General features: G+C 32.9%; 1 protein-coding gene across 3 annotated transcripts in view; it reads right to left on the bottom strand.

Moving 5' to 3' along the window:
* Positions 1-22,236, bottom strand: part of Stxbp5 (syntaxin binding protein 5) — a 180,299-nt gene that overhangs the window by 115,125 nt on the left and 42,938 nt on the right. For all 3 annotated transcript variants that reach the window (XM_021238005.2, XM_004856906.4, XM_004856907.4), the window contains exons 5-7: positions 7,358-7,492; positions 5,697-5,760; positions 3,017-3,100 (exon numbers count right to left, since the gene is read on the bottom strand). In XM_021238005.2, coding sequence (XP_021093664.1) covers positions 3,017-3,100; positions 5,697-5,760; positions 7,358-7,492 — 283 coding nt within the window. The remainder of the gene's footprint in view (positions 1-3,016; positions 3,101-5,696; positions 5,761-7,357; positions 7,493-22,236) is intronic.

A 22,236-nucleotide genomic window follows, 5' to 3' on the forward strand; every position in this document is an offset into this window, starting at 1 on the left:
CATTCCAATCCCATGTTGTTCTTAAAATGCTTTCTATCACTAGTTTTATGCAACTTTAAAGTTTGCATTTTTGTAATTTTCTTCATGTTTCTTCTTCCTGAGTAAATTAAATTTTAGAACTGCTAGTTTTATAGTTTTTATCAAGTTTGGAAAACTCTGGTTATTATTTCTTCAAATATATTTTGTCCACCTTCCCCTTTTGAGGATTCAATGCTCATTATCAGTCTGCCAGACATTGTACCACAGACCACTGTTCATTTTTCCAGTCTTTCACAATACACAGTTTCTATAACAATATCCTCAAAGTTCATTAATCTTTTCTCCTGCAATATCAATTTTTGGTACTCACATAGGAGTATGTTTTTACCTTACTCATTTTAATTTTTTTATCCCTAGAGTGAACATGTTCATCTTTTCATCTACCTTTTTGAGTATATGAAGTTGGTATATTTGTCTCAATATCCTTGATACTAACTCTATCACCTTTGTCATTTCTGAATCTGTTGCTATTTGCATTTTCTCATTACTGGCCATATTTTATTACTTTTTTCATACTTCATAAAATTCAGCTTGGGTGCTACATATAATGAAATTTGTATTGAGTTGTTATTACATTCTTTTAAATGTTTTTGAAGCATTTTTCTGGGAAGCAGTTACATACCTGGAAATAGTTTGACCTTTTCAGGGTTTGCTTTAAACTTTCTTAGGCTGGATTAGGCCAGTTTTTGCTATAGGGATAATGTGATGCCACTAATTTCTGAGTACTCTTCTCTTCATACTTGGCACATTACAAGATTTCTCCATTCTTTGAGAATGTGAACTATTTCCAGTCCTGTGTATGCTATGGGAATTGTTCTACTTATTCTTCCTTTCCAGTGGATCTTTTCCAGTCCTCATACCCATGCACTAACCAGTAGTCAGCTGAAGACTCAGTGACAGGTCTTCAACAGAATTCTAAACCTGTTTCTAAGCAACCATTTGCTCTCTGGTGTCCTGCCTTATAGGATACAGATGTCTTGGCTTCCCGAATTTTCCAGACTGGTCAACTCAGGGAGAATGCTAGGCTTCCATTTAGGTTCTCCTTTTAGGTAATGAGACCTGGAAAAATCTGTCCAGGCCATCAGCAAAGGTAGCTGAAGGGTTCTCCCTGCTCATTTCCCTTCTCTAAGGAATCTTGTTTTAATACTGCTTGCTGTATAACTGCTGAAAACTATTGTTTCATATACTGTTTGGTTTCTTTAGTCCTTGTGACTCAGTAATGCCTCAAGTTAAGATCATTATTTAAATTTATAAAAAGCAAATCCTAAAAACTCTATTTAAAAAAATTTGCTTTAATTTCTATAGGCGAAAACTCCCACAGAAATAATAAGAACTCTTTATTTTTAAAAAGGTTTCTTTTTAGTTTGAAGATCTTGATTAGGGAGAAACAAATAGTGTGCAGCTATGAGTTTCCTTTGGAGCCTGCTAATTATGCTTAATACACAAGCATTTGCAAAGTATTCAAAGTATTGCTGCTTACTCAATGCAGTCAGTGATTTGAGCAACTGAATGTACCAATATGACAGCATAGCCCACTTTATCTTAAAATAAACAGGCAGGCAAAACCACTTACACATTTCCTAGAAGCAGCATTATTCACTGAATTGGAAACAATGTACATACCTGATACTCAAATTATAGTTACCAATTATCATTTTACACCAAAAAAAGTGATAGCTACATAGCAAAATGTCTTTTTCTTAGTTAAGAACATACACGAATAAGTGTATTTTGTTGTATCAAATAGCAAGGAAGCTATCTAAGAATACACAGTTACCATCAAATAATTCAGGAACTAACTAGAGCTTCACTGACAGAAGACAGGACAATCTGAAAAGCAATAAGGATAATAACTTTAATGCACTGAAGTAAACCAAATATGTTTAACTCACTGATCACACAGTGAAACTAAAATAAGGGTAAATTGTTCATCACTAAAACCACAAAATAATAATTTCTTTAGAGTGAATGCAGGTTATCTCTTATTGAAAATGCTTGGAACCAGAAATGTTGTCAGATTTCCAAGTTGTTTAGATTCTGGAATATTTGCATATATGGGCATACCTAATTTGAAAATTCAGTATCCTCCAAAATCTTTTCAGTTATGCCTAAAAAGTTTCAGGTTTTGGAGTATGTCATATTTCAGATCTTCAGATTAGGGTTTTTCAACCTATACTAAAATAATGAGACAAAATCAAGAATTTATTCTGCCTTTCCTATATAAACTACATTACTAGATAACCAAATAGTATCTAAAAGGAAATTTCTCTTTACTAAAGTGTCCATGCTATAAAAAAAGAATGATAGCATATCCCTATTTTGCACATGAGCATTACTAAGAGTTGGCACAAGAGGATTCATTTGATAGAAAGCATCAGCATCACCTGCATCATCTATGAAGTAGTTTTGCTGAAAACAAAACTCGACCTGAATTTTATCAAACTGTAGTAAACTATCCATTTCATAGGCAAAAAAAAAAAATGATGAAATTGATGAAAACAATGAATGCAGACAGAAAAATCCAGCATTTGGGAGATGCGATTTTCAATAAATATAAACCCAAAAGGAACAGTAAGATAAGAAAGGGAAACAAGAAGTAAGAGGAGAGGCCTACAGATCTGAAAAGATTTAAAAGACCTATCAATCACAATCCTTATTTGGACTTTATAGGAAGCATACTATCATCAGCATAATAGAAATAATAGAGAATTAGCTTGTAAATACATAGAATTTCTCTGGAAGAACACATGAGAAACTGGTAACATGATACCCAGAAAGGAATTAAATGACCACTATGTGAGGGGTGGAAGAAGATTTTGACTCTTTCAAACTATATGAACATATCATTAATGTGAAAAAAAATACATTGTTTAAGTGCAATTACACAGGTTCCTAAACTAAATTAGTAAGTTCTTAGAGCTGCTGCTTTGAATTAAAGAATGACAATAACTTTTATTATCAAAAATAAACTTGTTACCTCATCATATGTATATCTATAGTCAGCTTTCTTTGATTTGAGGTCCCATAAAACCACTGTTCCAGATTCAAAGCCAATCAAAAGCTGTAATAAAAGAAAGATGCACATTACCTAAGAATGATATCTATTATACAAAACATTTATTTGCTGATAACTGTAACTATTACCCATATCCTTCCAGCATAAAATTATAATTAAACATCTCCACTGTTAATTACTAATCGCATAAATGACAAACAAGAATGTGTATGCACTGCATATTTATATGCCTTTAATAATTAGGGACTCAAAATATAACTGATATTTGAAAAAGAATACAGTACTATCTTGATGTCTGAAGTATACATCTTCACTAATATAGTTTAACAAAGTACTATTAAAAACTAATTTGTGGGCTGGAGATTTAGCTCAGTGCAAGCACAAGGTCCCGAGTTCGATCCCTGGTACCACAAAAAAAAAAAAAAACTAATTTGTATGTGCTTTAGCAATTAAAAATTTTCCAAATTCTACACATTATCAAACTCCATCTATATATTAATTAGTTATAAATCATTCCCAGCCTAGATCTCTTCATGAGATACATAATTTCAGTGATCACATCAGCAGTTATTTACATTAGAACCTAAACGTAGATATGTCCAAAAGTAGATATATCCAAAAGTAGATATGTCCAAAAGTGAATTAGTTATACTCTTCTCTACCCTATTTTTCTGGCATTCCTGGTTATAGTATGTCTCTTATCACTGTTCTTCCAGAAACCTAAGGGTCAACCTTAACTCTAGTTTCTCCAAAAGACAAAAATCACCATGTAAATTTAAGATTTCATTCTACTATCTAATTTATGTCCCTTCCTTACTAGTACCTCCAATCCTAGTTCAAGAGACAAAGATCTCTTTTCTGATCTCCCTAACTCCAGTCTTCCTCCTATTTTAACGCCTTCTATATTGTAGCTAGAGTAATTCTGAAATACAAACCCGATGAGGTTATTATATGCTTCTATTTAAAACTCTTTAAGGCATTGACATTATTTTCAGGACAAAGTCCAAATTTGGTAACATGACTTGAATAGAACGCTAAGATTAAAACAGTGCTCTAAGAAGATTCATCTAGAAATGATGCAAGAAAGGGCAGGGGCTAGTTATGTGTCTCAGTGAAAGAATGTTTGCCTAGCATGTCTGAGGACTTAGGTTCAATCCCCAGTACCACAAAAACAAACAAACAAAAAAATCTAGGCAAATCTTAGTACAGTGAAGCAAGCCTATAATCCCACTTGCTTGGGAGGCTGAGGCAAGAGGATCACAAGTTTGAGGCCAGCAGGGAAGACGTAGAGAAGTCTGTCTTAAAATAAAGAATAAAAAAGGCTAGAGATGTAGTTAAGTGGCAGAGCACACCTGGGTTAGATTCCTAGTACTGGAAAAAGAAAAAAATGGGCTGGAATGCCTTGAACATTCAGTGGCATTATGAATCTGAATACAAAAGAGATACAGTACTACAAAGGAAGGAATTCTTCCATTAATGATTCAAAATGGAAGGAAAGTTTGTAATTCTTTCACCATGCCTCCCACCCAAAGGCTTGGCTTTCAAACAAGTATCTTGTATAAAAGAACATAAAATAAGGATCCAAGTTAAAGTACACTAGCTTTATATATAGTTTCTATCAAAACATACAATTCTATGATTATGTTTCTAACTCAAAACAGTTATCCTTTTGTTTTCCCAGCAGCAGTGAAAAACAGTGTTGAATAATTTACAGACTTCACCTCACCCACTAACTGAGGAAAGCGATAACCTGTGTAAACTCCTTCACAAAATGCAGACGTTTTAATTCATTGACTTCTGACAGCAATAAACTTCCTAGTATTTACTTAGGTCAACAGCATAAAGTTTATAGACTGAAAAATAGAATTATTAAATAGAACTACCTGGAAGATTATTTTCAATTAGGAAATAAAGATTCATTGACGAGAAAAATTTATTATATTTTTAATGTATTAACTACCCTAAATTTAACAGTACACAGATACTGACTGTATGAACTGGTTTCAGAGTACAAAAAATTAAATAACATTTCAAAAAAATCTCTAGATTATTAACTATTTATAAAGAACATTTTTTTTTTTTTGGTACCGGGGATCGAACTCGGGTCCTTGTGCTTGCGAGGCAGGCGGCAGAACCACTGAGCTAAATCCCCGGCCCTATAAAGAACATTTTAAGGAAGATGAGACATATAATATAAGGCAACACATGATAAGAGCTATAAAAACTGAATAGCTAATTCAATTTAAAAGGATCTCAAACCAAAAGAAAACTTGTTTGTTTCATCAGAAAGGGAAAGTACTGTGAGTAGTCCAATAGAAAGTAGTAACTTAAGGCCGAGGATTTGGCACAGCGGTTCCGCCGCCTGCCTCACAAGTGCAAGGTCCCGAGTTCTATCCCCGGTATCAAAAAATAAAAAGAAAGTAGTAGCTTATATTTATTAAATTTTATGTATGTTTTAGTATATTTTTGTCCTTTCAAATTACAAATCATCCTTTCCCTTGCTCTTCACAATAAAGTCATTAAGAATATATGATATACAATTACATAATAGCAATCTCAACATTTCAGCATAAGTGTGTTCCTATAGTTGCATATTTAAAAATGCAAAAGATCATTCATTTAAGTAATAAAGACATTCTACCTTTCCCTCATCCATTGGATTATCACTTATATGGACAACCGGTCCTGGGTGAGATTTAGATGACCTAAAAGAGATAAAAGTCAATACTTTTTTCTAATTAAAAATCTCAATATGACTACACAGTCATTAAAATAAGAATAAAAATAAATATTTCATTTTCCTTGCTTTTAGATTTATTTTTATTTTATTTATTTAAAAAAGAAAGCATCTCAGTATGTAATCAATAATATATAGTTCTTAATATGGGTCAAAACAGGAACAAGGAAAAAGCGGTAAATGACTCTCACATTGATACATATCAACAAATTTTAACAACTATACTTTCTATGTAGAAAAGAATCTTCCATTTAGTCAAAGCAATCAATGCAGAAAATCTAATTGCAATGTAGAATTCATTAATGCAGTCATTTAAAATATCATTATCGGGCCAGGGTTTTAGCTCAGGGGTTCCGCTGCCTGCCTCGCAAGCACAAGGTCCCAAGTTCGATCCCGGTATCAAAAAAAATAAAAAATGTATCGTTATCTTATTTTACTAGTCACCAATTCAGACATTCCATCAGGTTCCAAGTAGGAAATATTCAATTACATTTTTTAAAAAATCAACAAAGTAATGTTGCCTATACCTTCTTAGAGAAAAAGAATTTACACACATAAGAATATGGCCAAAATGATGCAAATACAGTGAGATAAAGTATATCCTTATTCATAAACTCTGAAGGTGGAAAATCCACTCCACTTCATGAGTCTGTGAAGCTACAAACACCTGCACCCGGCTTTAACCATTAGATGTCGTGATCAACTCAAAATCCGGACTCTGACAGCTCACACTCCCAAGGAAGTGAGTTATGACAATAATGTCCCTTCCACAGAAAAGAAAACCAGTAAAAATACACTACTACAAGTACACCAACACTCTACCTAAGTTATATGTCAAAAAATTATCCTTCTGTCAAAGGTATAAATACTGCAGAATGCAATACAAGACTGTTTGTTTTAAAACAAAAGAAACATTAAAATGGGATCTTGCCAATATCCTTAAGCTTTAATTTTTATGTCCAAAAAATTGTAAGAAAAAAATTGTAGAAAGAGGTTAAATACAACAAATTTTTGAGTGAAAAGTTAGCATTAAAAATCCTCAGGGCCTTACAGCTCCACTCAGTTTTTGTTATCAATATTAGTAATTAAAAACAATCATCACTGAAACAAAATTAAGTAAATTTAACCTTAAAATTACTTCCATAACATGTTAACTTTAGCAAATATCTACATCTATTTGTTGATTATTAAATTCCATCAAGAAGTAGTTTACATCAGTTGTTTTCTAAACACTGGAGGCAAACTTTTGTGTATCATGACCAATATTTAAAAGAAAAATTAGAATATTAAAGAATAGAAAAAAATTAGAGTATTTTCTTCACCTATTAAGAATAATGACTACTTTATATCTTGATTTACAGTTTATACATATATGAATAAATGCATTATAATTTTTATACATAAAGCATTTGCAAACAAGCCAATAGAATACTTAACTAAAGACTAATAAATCTGTATTAAATATAAAGATTGTCTAACACATTTAATTCAATATGGTTGGCTACTATATGATATTATCATATATGGTCCTGATGGTTTTAGATATGGAATTTGCTCAAACTCACAGTTCAATGGCTTTATTCCACATAATGACGTAGCCTGAGAGTGTGAAGGACTCCACATTGACAATATGTATATTACCTCGTTCAGTGCCTACATAGAGCCACTTACTCTGGAAAGGCAGATGGCAAAATGTAACCCTACAAGAGAAAATACATCCAAAAGGAAATTAGAAAAACATCTGGTAAATTTTATTGGCTGCATTAGAAGATGAATTATAATATGTATAATTGAGAAAAAACAAAAAGAACCGTTTACTCATTATGATTAATATTTAATTATGCTAACTCAACTTATACGTCTAACATAAGCCATTCAGTTAATAGCATGGCATAACAAAAGAAAATGAGTTTTGAGGTTAGAATGTGTTTCAATTCTGGCTATGCCATCCACTGTGTAACCCTGGGCATATCACAAATTTAATCCTTTAAACCACAAGCTGTAACTCCGAGGCAATTACTTAAGCTTTATAGATTTCTATTTTTGTTGAGTATTTTATATAATGATGTATGTCCTCTTTCTAAAGGATTTACGTAAATTTAACAAAGTATAGACATGCTTAATGAGTCAATGAAATCATGCTGTAGTACAGACTAAGTATCCCATCTAAAAATGCTTGGGACTAGAAATGTTTTGGGTTTAGATTTTTTCCAGATTTTGAATAGCTGCACATATGTAAGATATCTTGGGAATGGAACCTAAGTCTAAACACAAACTCCGTTTATGTTTCCTACATAATTCATACATATAGTGAGAAGGTAATATTATACAATTTTTTTAGTGTACCTGCATTTTAACTGCAACGTGTCACATAAAGGCAGGTATGAAATTTTTCCACTTGTAGTATCACATGGACAATTCAAATTTTCAGATTTTGGGGCATTTCAGATTTCAGATTTTTGGACTATGGCTGCTCAACCTATACCTTGTTACCTCAAGACAGAAGTGCTTATGACCTTGTCTGAAAACTTGAAAGCCACACGTTACCAAATTTAGAACTTTCAGATTTGAGAAAAGAACATAATGTATATTTATGCATATGTGTATAATATAGAAATAGCATCCCATAAAACACACTAAATATTTTTCATAATTTCTGACAGCTTATAAAGTTAAGCATGTACTGACAGTGTAATTGAGCAATCCATTAAAAGTATTATGTCCATACAACACTTGTACACAAATGTTCATAGTAGTTTTGTATAGCCCAAACTGGAAACAACTCAAATATCCTTTAAGAGCTAAGTAAGATGAACTGTGGTATTAAGTTAAAATAAAAAACTACTCAGCAGAAATAATATAAACAAATGAAACTATTAATATATGCAACTACACTGATGAATTCCAAAATCTTTATGAGTGAAACAAGTCAGACAAAAGGAAGACACACTGCATGATTCCATTTATATACATTTTACAAGCCATAAAAGATGTAATGGAAAGTAGATTCATGGTTGCCTGGAAAGTGCTGGGATCCAGATGGGGTTGGGGTGGGAGCACCACAAGAAAGCAGAGGGATTTTCACTGGTTAACTTTTTAAGAAGAGGAGTAAATGCATTATCTTGATTGTGGAAATGGTTCATGGTTGTGTCTGTATGTCAAAGCTTACCAACTTAGCAATTTTTCTCAGAGATTTGTGGACTTAGAAATTATGAAAATAGACTGTGGTTATGATTAATATATAGGCATAAGCTCTGAAGCTGGACTGCCTGGATTCAATGTCCAGGATTTTCATTCACTAGTATCTGACCCTAAGTAAACTATCTGACCTCTCAGAGCAAGACTTTCTAAGTAGTAAAGCACATCTACTTCATCGTGTCTATATGAGGATCAATAAGACAAAGTATGTTAAATGTTTAAAATGGAGCCTGACATTAAGTGTTTGGTAAATGTTAGTGAAATATTAAAAATGAAAGATATTCTACCAATCAGAAACTGTATGCAAAATTTAACTAGGTCAAATAAATGAAATCAACAACATGCTAGTTATAAAATGAATGCAACAAATATCATAAAAACAGCTGACACGTTTGAAATGTGCTTTAAAACATACTAAACCTTTTGAAAATTTGTATTTCAAATAATTAAGTTGAAATAACACATTGACAAAAAAATCAGAAAACTCAACTTCCCCAACTTTTCCGCTCTTTCTAATTCTCCACTCCACTATTCTAACTCTACAAAAGCTACTGATTTGATATAACCTATCTTTAATTTTAATAAAACTACTTAAATATATGCTTATAAAATTTAAATTTTTTTCCTTATTAAAAGAAGGAAGTATTCAATGTTCAGAAATAAAGTCTAGAACTTTTGCATAAACTTGCTTTGTCAATACTAGCTACCATCCTAAGATTTTTCTCAGTCAACTGTAAAACCAACATACACTCCTGGGATTTTCAAGCATCTTTGTTTTCCATAAATGAGAAGAACAAACTATGTAGTATGTATGTAATCCTGTAAACAAGAATTTAAATATTCACTAAATATTTTGGCACTGAGACTTAAGAAGGTCCCTATCATGAGCTTTAAATAGCTCATGATATTTTAAAAAATACAAGTCATAGAAATGTATTTGTATAAAGCACACGAAATTTTAAAACTACTCAGTTCCATAACTGCCCTCATTATTTAAATAAATTGGGGAGGGGGGTGGCACAGCATGTTTTGGTTTTTTTAATTACCATTAACTCAAGAATTTCTCAACCAGCATTTTTCTGACTTTGAATGTGTTGTTTATTGGAAGAGTGAAAAACTAAAATTATGGTTTTAACCAAATAAAGTAATTCATGGCAGTGATTAACTAGAGAAAGGCAGTAAGAAAGGTTGTTCCCCAAAACATATTACTAAGAAAGTAACTCAATCAATATGTCCTACCAAGAATTTTAAGACTCTAAATTATGGGCAATTTCATCAGTCAGTTACCAAAATATAAAACTAGTGGTTGAGACAAACTGGATTTAACTATATTTAACAGTGTTCTTTCAATTTGATATATACATGACCTCATTTCCTAATTTACAAAACAAAAGTCTTAGTCTTCTTTATAGAGGTTTTAAAGGATAAAATAGTTAAAGAGTAACTAAGCTTTTATATAATAATAAATGAAAAATATATTGATTACTTAAAAGAAGTAACATGTATATATATATATTTGTGTGCGTATATATATATATATATATATATATATACATACACACACACACACACACACAGGGGATTTTGTTGTCTGATAACTCTAAGAAAATAATTTACAACAGAAATCTTAACTTTTTTTTTTAGTACAAGTCATGAAACGAATGGTACTGAGTAATAGTCTTGGGACAAATATTTCAAACTTAGAATATTTTAAATCAACAAGCGTGAAAAATACATGGATGCTAAGATGAAGACATGTGCTTGCATTCACCAACGGATCATTAGCAACTGTGCCAAAGGCAGAGATTAGGAAAGCACTGGCACATCGGGGCTTGCCCTCTTTCTTAATGCATGTGGAAACCACCCAGGTGTCATGTGATGAATCCCACAGTAGTCAGTTGGAGACTGTGGCCAAGCACATAGCCAGAACCAATAACCAGACATATGAGAAAGGCAAATTACATCACCCAACCCAGGTAACCAGTGAGACAACTGCAGTTGTGTAAGTGTCTACAAGGGAAGATCACCCTTGCTAAGATAGACTTAAGTCTCGACAGTGCCAGGAATCACCAGCCTGAAACACTGAACTATCATAGGTTAAAATCAAATTCATGATTATTATTTTTCTCATATCTTCATTATAAAGGGTTTTTAGATCTTAAGGTATCTTGATAATTAATGATGATAATAACAAATAAATGACTAGTTTTTTTGTTTTTTGTGACTCTGGTTTTTAATAATACCAGGAGACCAAGTTAATTTCTTTATGTGCTGGCTTCTATTATTAAAGCATAAAGTTATAATGAAAACAATAACATTTACTAATATATGCAGTTAAGACACACATGAAAAACATTAAAATTCAGTAAATACTTTAATAAATTTATATATTTTGATATTATAAGAATACCATATTAAATTGAGCCTGAAAAGTTACCTTAAAATGGCTAAATTTAACCAGCTGAAAAAAGGGAGCCTGGCTGAAACAAACTGATTAGAAATACAGTACAGACAAAAAAATAGAATTCCTTCAGTATGCCACTAAGTAAACTTGAATTCTAAAGCCCTGTTCTTGATTTAAACATATCTTATACATAGTATTACTAAGAACATGATAATTCCTATGTCTGATTAAGGGACTTAAAATATATATAAATGTTTGGTATTAGGCAGTAATACATATATCCTATTCACTATTTAAAGTTAGCAAGGCTATCAACTATTACATAGTTAGGTGCCAAATTTGGAAGATTTTACTATTACCAACTTTTCTTTGACAGAAGAACATGTATGGCTTCCTAAGATGAAATTAGTTATTCATAAATATAAGCATAAAGGTAATTATTAAGATGATTAGTTTAACTCATATAAAGGAATATGAACCTGTAAATTCATCTACATGCCTATAATGCAATTAGATTAACCCAAGATTAACAGGAAATATGTCATCATGTCTATATTCTCAGCAATTATCACAGTATCTCACACCTAACAAGTATTCAATAAGTATTTGTTAAATGAACAAATATATTAAAAATTCAGACTTACTAAGTTAATTAATACAACAATCAGATGTTCCTGACTTATTCCTTCTCTATCCATTCTCATAGCCTGGGCCTAATTTAAGCCATCACCACTGATTATCAAACTCATTCCAAGCCAACCCAAGAGTTATCTTTTCAAAAGCAAGAGAGATTACATCATTATCTTCTTGAAATAATGGCTTCCTACCTTCCATTATACTGCTCCTTAAGCAATATTTAGCGGCATTTTGTAGTAGATGTGCTTGGGAAAAGAACGTAGAGATACAGTGTGCTGGATTTATTCGGTTGCTACTCAGCATCGATTTCCCCATTCCCCGTATGTCTCCATGCAGATGCTGGAAAGCTAAAATGGATATTTCCCAGATTCTCCTTCAGTAAGGATCTAGATGACATGTTTTCTATTAATTGGATATGCTTAAGATTAGGAAGAGTGAGGCAGGAACTATCTTTATGTTGTCATTTCTATGAACAAGATGTTCATGGAGATCTGAGTGGAAAGAGTAATAAATGGCAGCAGTGGGGACCAGATGCAATATTCCCAGGTCTGCTCATGAGCTTCACATAGTGAGAGGTCACAAAAACAGTATGATTTTCTATTCCCTGAATCATAGTTATGGCGATATGTTTTAAAATTTAATAGGTCTACCACCCTTTGAAACATTTTATAAGCAGCTAGGTCCTTGTATTAAGATTTATGCTTAAAATATCCTCAGGGGTTTCTGTTCCTGAGTTAAACCCTAACACAGCACCTATAAGACAGAACCTAGTGACCATAAAATACCAGCTTATAATGTATCTTACTAAGATAATGTTGTTCATTTAATGATTTAAAAATAAAGAAGTTGAGTGTATAACTTCTACAATTATATAGAAAGCCTTTCATGAAGTGGACCATTCCTGCCTTTCTAAAATTTTCCTTTCTTGACTAAACACTCTTAACTGTAGTGCCTTAAATATTTGAGAATGCACAAAGAGTTTATGCCTCTGAATATAATGGAAACTCATTTTGCTGTTTGTCAATTTAGGAATCTCCAGCCAGGCATGGTGGCACACACCTATAATCTCAGCACTTGGAAGGCTAATGCAGGAGGATAGCCATGCATCTGAAGACAGCACAGACTACATAATAAGCTGAAGGCCAGCCTGAACTACATAGTAAGACCGTGTCTCCAAAAAAAAAAAAAAAAAAAGCAATTTCCTATTAATTCTTTATACAGTATGTGTTCATACAGGTTTTCTTAACACTTTACCTAAAATATCCAAAACATGATACATCTTTTTCCTTTTAATCTTAAAAATGTTCTTACATTCATATCATATTATGTCTTCCACTGCACTACAATTTACCATTTCATCTTCTATAGTCAATTATAACTTCAATATCTTTCCAGAATGTAACATAGTATTTGTGTGGACCAGAAACTCAGTGAATGTTTATCAAATAAATTAATGTTCAAAGAAACAGAAAAGAAACATATTATTTGATACATGTCTTAAATTAATTGTACCTTACACTGACAGTCCTGTTATGAAATGAAAATTTAAGCTTACAGTAATGAACACAGAAATGTATTAAAAAATAACAGCAGTCAGCTGAAAACAATTTATAAACTTGCTCAAAGGATTTTCTTTTTATATGTAATCCCATGTATCTTTTCTAAAAAACTCATAGAAAACCCTCACTTTATCTATAACCCAATGATAAAAAGTATATGTTTCACAAAATAAGCTTCAAATCAAAAGCTGTTTCACATTTATACTGGTTTAACATATTATTAATTATACATCAATACTTACAAAATATTTTAAACCTTTTAGAAATATATTCAAATAAATCACAATATCTTTCTCATGAAATGATTTCTTAATATTAGTAACTATCAAACTAATTATCAATTCATTACCATTGAGTGACACTGTTTAACTATCAAAATGGGAGCAATATGTATCTTCAGAAATAATAACATTTGAAAAACTGTTCCCTTTTGTACAAGCGATTCTTAAAGCTGTTTTTACTGATTTGAGGGAATGAAGACGACAGGGTGTTTTTACACAATAAATTCTATAAAATGCAACTGTTTACTACTAACGGTTAACTGTTAACTTTTCTCATGAAAGGTCTCATTTTTTCCATTTTTATATCAGATGATCCTTTATTGTACTTTATTGGATAGGTGTACTCTTAAATATCTTGCAGCTTATGGTTTACCTCTTATTACTGAAAATCTTTTCTCGTAGCCAGATGTGGTGGCACATGGCTGTATTTCCAGCAAAAGGGAAACTGAGGCAGCAGGATTATCAGAGCTCAACAAGTATGACCCTACTCATATATTCATATAAGCTTACTATCTTAAATGATTTTTATATTTCTCTCTTCTCCAAACTTTACCTTCTCTACAAGTCCTACTAACAACTGGAACCTATGTTTCTTTTTTTTTCTTTTAATTTTAACTTATTAGTACATGTTGGGCCGGCAATGTAGCTCACTGGCACAGTGCCTGCCTGGAAAGTGTGAGGCCCTGAGTTCGATTTCCAGTACCAAAATATAAATATGAATATAAATATATACATGTACATGTTTGCAGTATAGCAGTACATACAATTTACAATCATCTTGGGGAATGGATTCTTAACTCTCTTGCTTATAAATCCACAAGTAAGACAGAAATTTGGGGTGAGGAGGGAGTCATTTTAAAAAGAAAGATGTTGTATCAATTATTCTGAATCTTGTATTTTTAATCCATCACTGGTGGGTAAGGTTTATCTTTTAATTGTATGTTAAATGTTCTGTATAGAACTGTTAAACTTTAATATAGAAATTCTATTTTATTATAGTAGCTTAAATTTTGAATATATTGTTTTAAGCACTCTTTGCCAAAGTCTTACAAATATTCCCTATATCACTATTTTCCAAGTTTTAATTTTCTGTGGATGTGTCACAGTTAGCCTTTAAATGATTAACAATTCATTTGAGTTAGGACAGCGGGGTCACTCTTCCTCATTTACATAAGCACTGTCATTGTCAAAGTGTCTTTTATTAATAGTATCCTTTTCTTGTCTGTAAAGCCACCTGTCATATATCCAGTCTGTCTCTCTCTTCATATTCATGCTTTTTGCCACTATATATTGTGTTCTGATCCATTAGCCTTCCCTTGTTAATGACAATACTATTTTCATTTCTACGGCATAATAAAATTTTTTAATATGAATGAAATAAATGCCACCATCTGGAAATTATCTTGGCTATTCTAGGCATTTAATTTTCTCATGTAATTTTAGAATAAGTTTATAAAGTTTCATGAATAAACCTGTAAAAATTTTTGTTTGGAATACACTGAATTTATAGGTTAATTTGGGAAGAAATGACATTATAAAACACCTTTTCCTATGAAATCCTTCGTTTAGACCTTTTCTCATTCTTTGAAAAAACTTAGATATTTTCTCCATACAGACATATATATTCTTTTGCAATATCTGCATTTTTCCTCTTTTCCTTCCCTTTCCAACTTTGTATAATTACACTTTAGGTATTTATGTATTATAGGCAGTTTAACAGTTTTATTTTGTTGTTTTTAAGTCCAATCTGAAAATCTCAAAATTTTACTTAAATCTCAAAAATTTTGCTTAATGAATTTTAATGAATGAAAAATCTCAAATTTTTACTTAATGAATATATTTTTAAAAGATCTTGATTACTGACATAGTTGAACTTATATTTTCTATTTGGTTTCACCATTCTTTTTATTTGCAACATTTTAACTTTTTCTGGCCATTATTGATTCATTCTCTTCATTTTTTTCCTCCTCTAATAGCTACAATATTATATATTTCCTATTCTTGTAGTGGTTACCCTTTTACAATTTTTTTTTTTAACCCTTTTACTTTTAAGGGATGTTTGACTGTATAACTTTCTAACAAAGTCTAAAAAAATTAGCTGGTGGAGCAGAAGGGTCAAGAAAGTGCTCTATTTTCTCAGTTTTTTGAAAGATGACAATATTATCAGAATATAACATGCTATTTTTAATTTTATTACTTGTACTGAGAATTAGCCCTTTCAATGTAAAAACATTTTAGATTCATCAATTTTCTTTGGTTATGCCTTTGATCATTATTTCTCCCTCTACTGATCTGTTTTCTCCACCAAACATCCCCTGCAATTCTTTCAGAAGAAATTTCTACCTTCTGTTCTTAAATTCTACTACTGATTCATCATTTTCCTTCCATTGCGCAAAAGAGTTTATTTTCAACTCAAATAAGTGAATTTTAATTTTAATGCATGAAGTAAAAAGCAAAATAGAAGAGATAAACATATTAACAGATATCAATAAAACAGTAAAACTAAGCCATGACCTATTTATTAAAAAGACAAACCAACTTCTGAAAATCATTAATAGAAATAAGATAAAATAAAATGTGGAAAGAAATGAGTATAAAAATTAATATAAGTATTCAGGCATTTGGGACAAAAAAATCTCTTAATGAATTTTTTGACATTCTAAATCAAAATATTTATTCAAGAAAGGAGAAAACATAAAAGACCAATAACTTGATGAAAATAAATATATTTAAAAACTGTATAGGCCCCAGAGGGCCGAGGAGGTGAGCTTCTCAGGTAGCCTTACCACCGCCCCAGAACGCCAAGGAGGTGAGCCAAGTGCCAGCACCCCCTCCCCCAACCCAGCTGTGCCAAGCCATTACCTCGATCCACAGTGCAGAGTTGCACGGGTCATAAAGGGCATTGTTCTGAGCTTGAGGAGACAGAGTAGAAGTGAACAACAGAAAGAGGGCCTCACTAAGGCCCCTTGATGAAAATTAAAGCTCACCGGAGAAGTGAAGAAAATCTCTGCAATAAAGGCACACCAGACCACCTTGGTTGGGGGAGCAGTTGTGCAGACCAGAGCCGCATGGCTGCAAGCAGATCCCAACCAGGGCTCTGTCCCGATACTAGAGGTTGGGGAACACCAGCCCAAACCAAGGGCCCAACTGGAAAAGAGCTGCATAGGCACACAAGCAACAGCCACAGGCTTACCCCAATACCATCAGTAAGTGCCCGAGACCCTAACCAGAAGCTTGCTCAGACAACAGGAACTGGGGTGCACAGCCCCCAGCCAAAGACACTTCCAGACAACAACTAGATAGGGGCCCTAGCCAGTGGCACACTTAGATATCACCCCAAGTGTGCACAGGTCCCAACCAGAATCCCTCCCAGACAACAGGTCAGCTCAGGGATCCAGAAAGCCACTACTCTGAACCCAGGAATTAGTCTACTGGTGAGCAGCAGAGTAAAGGCTGCTGGGTGGCTTGCTGAGCATTGAAGACCACTGGGGGAGCAAAAACTTGCCCCAACAAAAGCACAGCAGGCTGCATCTGCTGAAATGAGAAGACACATAAATAAGCCTCAAAACCAGACTTCCAGATCACCTAAGGCAACCCCAAAGGGAAGTGAGATGGAACAATCTGATGATACTCAACTACTTGGACTCCCTGAACTGGCAACAAAAGAGGATCTGGAAAAAATGAAAGCAGAAATAATTTCTTAGATAACAGCAGAGATTGTGCCCACAGTACAAGACATGATTCATAAATCTAAAGAGGAAACAGATTAAAAAAAAAAATAGACCTAAAGAACATGATGGAATCCCAACATAGGAAACAAATGGAATCCATAAAACACATGCAAACAGATTTCCAGGAGATTAAAAAGCCCACTGAAAGTTTACCCACCAGAATGAGGCAATGCGAGGACAGAATTTCAGATATAGAAGATAGGATTGCAATTAGTGACCAGGAAAAGAAAAACTACTTAAAAATAGTAAGGGACCATGAAAAATCAATCCAGCAGCTGCTAGACGATGCAAAGAAGAATAACATCACATTGACAGGAATCAATGAAGAAAAGGGAGAGAGTGCAGGTGACATAAAAAACTGTTCACAGAAGTAAGGGCAGAAAACTTCCCATCTAGGGGGAAAGAACTTGACATACAGATAAGGGAGGCATATAGGACTCCAAATAGCCTTGATCAGAAAAAAATCTACACATAGGCATATAATAATTAAGATTCCAGAAACCCAACAGAAGAACAAAATTCTACAAGCAGTTAGAGAAAAGAAACAAATCACATACAAAGGAAAGCCCATCAGGATCACAGCAGACTTCTCAACACAAACCCTCAAGGCAAGAAGAGCTTGGAGTAACATATTTCAAGCCCTAAAGGAAAACAGCCTCCAACCCAGATTGATGTACCCTGCAAAACTATCTTTCAAAATTGATGGAGAAATAAGATACTTTCATGACAAAGAGTATCTTAGGAACTTCATGAATACTAAACCAGCACTCCAAAACATTTTAGACGATATCCTAGGAAAAAATGAGGATCACAACCCCAGGAAGCCCAGCAGAATGAATCCATCGGGCATGACAAGAAATTAAACACAAAGGGGGAGAATCCAACAAAAAGAAAAAGTCATGACAAAGACAAGTCAATAGGAATCAGTTATAATAATCAATGTTAATGGTCTCAATTCACCAATCAAAAGAAACAGACTAGCAGAATGGGTCAAGAAGCAAGATCCAACAATATGCTTCATACAAGAAACACAAAATTTAAAAAGAAACTCATAGTCTGAAAGTTAAAGGGTGGAAAACAATACTCCATGTGACAGGAACCCGAAAAAAAGCAAGAGTAGCTATCCTCTTTGCAGATCGCATGGATTTCAACCCAAAATCTGAAACACTTCTGGTCCCAAGAATTTCAGATAAGGGACAGTCAACCTGTACGTACAAATCTATTGTGAACACATGTTTTCATTTCTCTTAAGTAAAAACTTAAGAACCGAACTATTGGTTCTTAACGGTAATATAAGAAATTTCTATACTGTTTCCCAAAATGGTTTTATCATTTTACATTCACATTAGCAGTGTTAGAAAGTTCTAACTCGTTCACACCTAAGCTGACATTTGTTCTTTTAAAACCTTTAACTTAATCTCACTAATGAGTGTATAATTCGATCTTGTTATTGTACTGATTAGTATTTTCCTGATTCTAGTGTTGCACACCTTTCTTTGCCTGTACTAGCTATTTATCATCTTGTGTCTTCTTTTTAATTGGGTTGCCTATTAATGAGCTGTAAGAGTTCTTTGCATATTCTGGTCATAGGTTATATGTATTATAAATATGCTCTGGTTAAGGACTACTTTTCATTTTCTTAACGATGTCTTTTAAAGTTCTAAATTTTGATGGAATCTCATTTATCAATTTTTTTCTTTTATACATCATGTTTTTTGTATCCTAGGAAATTCTTGTCTACCCTAAATTCATGAACATTTTCCCTTCTAATTTCTTCTTAAAGTTTTATAGTTATAGTCTTTCATATTTAGGTTAATAATCCTTTCAAGTTATCTTTATGTATGGAAATAAAGGGTTGAGATTAATTTTTTACATACAGATACCAGGTGTTCTAGTACCATTTGTTGAAAACATTATCTTTTCCTCTGCTCGAGTTGAGTTTTTGTTCTACAAAATGTTAATGTAATTAATCTTTCAAAAATCAGTGGATCATATATGTGTGGTTCTATTTCTAGATTCTGTTTTATTCCATGGATCTTTATGTCTTTCCTTACACCAACATTGCCTTGATTACTGTAGCTTTAGAGGAAGTCTTAAAATTACGTAATAAATGTCTTCCAATACTGTTTCTTTTTTTCTTTTTACTTTTCCAGGTCTTTTGTACTCCTACATAACTTTTAAATTTCAATATCCAATTCTTCATTTATAGCACATATATAGAGATCTGAATATTTATATGTAACTTTTGTTTTCTTTCTTTTTTTTTTTTTTTTTGGTACCAGGGATCGAACTTGGGTCCTTGCGCTTGCAAGGCAGGTAGCAGAACCACTAAGCTAAATCCCCGGCCCTTCTATCTTGTGTTTTCTAATCCTGCTAAATTCATCTAGAAGTTCTAGGGGCTCCTAGAGATTTCTTAGTATTTTCTCTGTAGATGACCATTTCATCTACATATAAAGATTTTACTTCTACTTTGTCAATCCTATGCTATTTGTTTCTTTTTATTGCCAGACTATTTTGGTATGGGACTATGCTTCAAAGTTTAATGGACAGATGAAGAGTAGCCATATCTGCCCTTGTTCCCTACCTTAGAGAGAAAGCATTGTATCTTTTCCATTCATATAACGCATTTTTGCTGGAAGCATTGAGTACATGTCTTATCTGTTGAGAAGGTTCTGTTCTACTTCTAGACTCCTGATAGCTTTGACCATGAACAGCTGTAGAATTTAGTCCAATACTTTTTCTGCAACTACTGATAGGATCGTATGGCTTCTTCCTTTCCTCTGTTAAAATGATGACTTTTGGGGGTGGATCTTCCAATGCTGAACCAACACTGCCATACCTATACTAAAACCACTTACTACATACTGCCAGATCTCACTTCTAATAGTTTGTTAAACAAATTTTTATTTATGTTCATACTTTTTTCTTCTATTATCTTTATCCAGTTTTGGTATTAGCACAATGTTGATTTCCTAAAATGAGGGGAGATGTGTTTCTTCTTTTTTCTGCTTTAAATGTTTGATACAACTTATCAGTTAAAATGTATATGAGCCTATTATTGTCATATGGGTAGGTTTTCAAGCTAGGAATATATTTTCTTTAATAGGTGCTATTCAAATTTTAAATATCTTCCAGAGTCAGTTTCATTAATTTGTCTTCCAAGGTACTTCATAGAAGCTGTCAAATTTATTTCAAAAAAGATTTTTGTAATATGCTTTCCATATCCTTTTAAATTCTGTAAAATCTGTGGTAATGTCCTCTAAATCTTGATATTGTAATTTTTTAAAAATGTATAATTGTTACTGTGTAATAGGAAGAAAAGGTCTAAAGGTGTAGGGGAAGTGGGAGATGTAGGGGAAAGGAAAGAAGGGAAAAGAAAAAATATGAGAAACGGAAAAAAATGGAAATAAAGTCTTTGCAAATAGGCAAGGGTGGAGGGGGTGAAGCTAGGGCAGGGTAACGTGGAAAAAATAAGAACCAAGATACGTCATGTAAAGGTACAAGATCCCAATGATGAAATGTAACTGTATTTTATACCTAAAATGTACCAATAAACTTAATGGAAAAAAAAAACTGTACAGACAAAAACTTCTAGTTCTAAAATGCTTAGTTTGGGTCCAGATGTCCCCCAAAGCCTCATGCAGTCATAGGTGGCTTTTTCAGAGGTGGTTGAATCTCAAGTGTGTGATGCTGGTATTAAGGGTGTGTGATTACTAAACCAGTACATTGACTGGTTTGGCACCCTCCTAATCCCGGTAGTTTGAATAACATACAAGGGACAGAAAGACCCTGTTAAGGTTCCCTTGCTGCCTTTGTTGTGTTCTGCTGCCATGAACTGTTGCCCGTCCGCCATGTGCCACCCTGCCTTGGAGCCAGCCAATTATGGACTAAAACCTTTACAAACTGTGAGCTAAATAAACCTTTCCTCCTTTAACTTTGAGGGTTGAGTAATTTTGTCTTAGCGAGAGAAAAGTAACTAAGACAATGCTTAAGTATATGTTGAAGAAAATCACAAAACAAGTAATTCATCCATGAATCTCTGTCCTACAATAACATGGAAAGAAGAGGGAGAAAGGGAGTAATGAAGGGAGACAGACTGGAGACAGAAAAGTTATTCTATTCAGTATATGAAAGAAGTAGGCACTGATAACAAAATAGACATCTACAGGGGAAAAAATGTATTCTAATCTCATTTATGAACAGAAATATCCTTAAAAATACAATTAGCAATTACATTTAACAATATAATCAAAGAATTGCTAACCTTATTCAAAATTTTCCATAAGTACACAAGAATGCTTATTATTAAGGAATCTAATAATGTCACTGATTAAATCAATAAGAAAAAGAAAGGTTAAAAAATGGTATGATCATCTAAACAGATGTTGAAAAGGTACTCAACTAAAATCTAACCAATTCTTAAAAAAAGATAATTGTATCTTAAAGCAAAAGCTTAAGTAAGCAGTAAACATTGTACTTAAAAGTAAAATCGTAGAAGGAATATCATTAAAAATGAGAACTATGAAAAATATACTAGCTACATCACCTAACACCATTCGGAAGGAAGGAAGGAAGGAAGGAAGGAAGGAAGGAAGGACGGAAGGAAGGAAGGAAGGAAGGTAGGTAGTTTTGCTG

This window comes from Heterocephalus glaber, unplaced genomic scaffold, assembly GCF_053883595.1.
Source record: "Heterocephalus glaber isolate CG9 unplaced genomic scaffold, H.glaber_assembly_v1.0 deba00001593, whole genome shotgun sequence".
NCBI lineage: Eukaryota > Metazoa > Chordata > Mammalia > Rodentia > Bathyergidae > Heterocephalus > Heterocephalus glaber.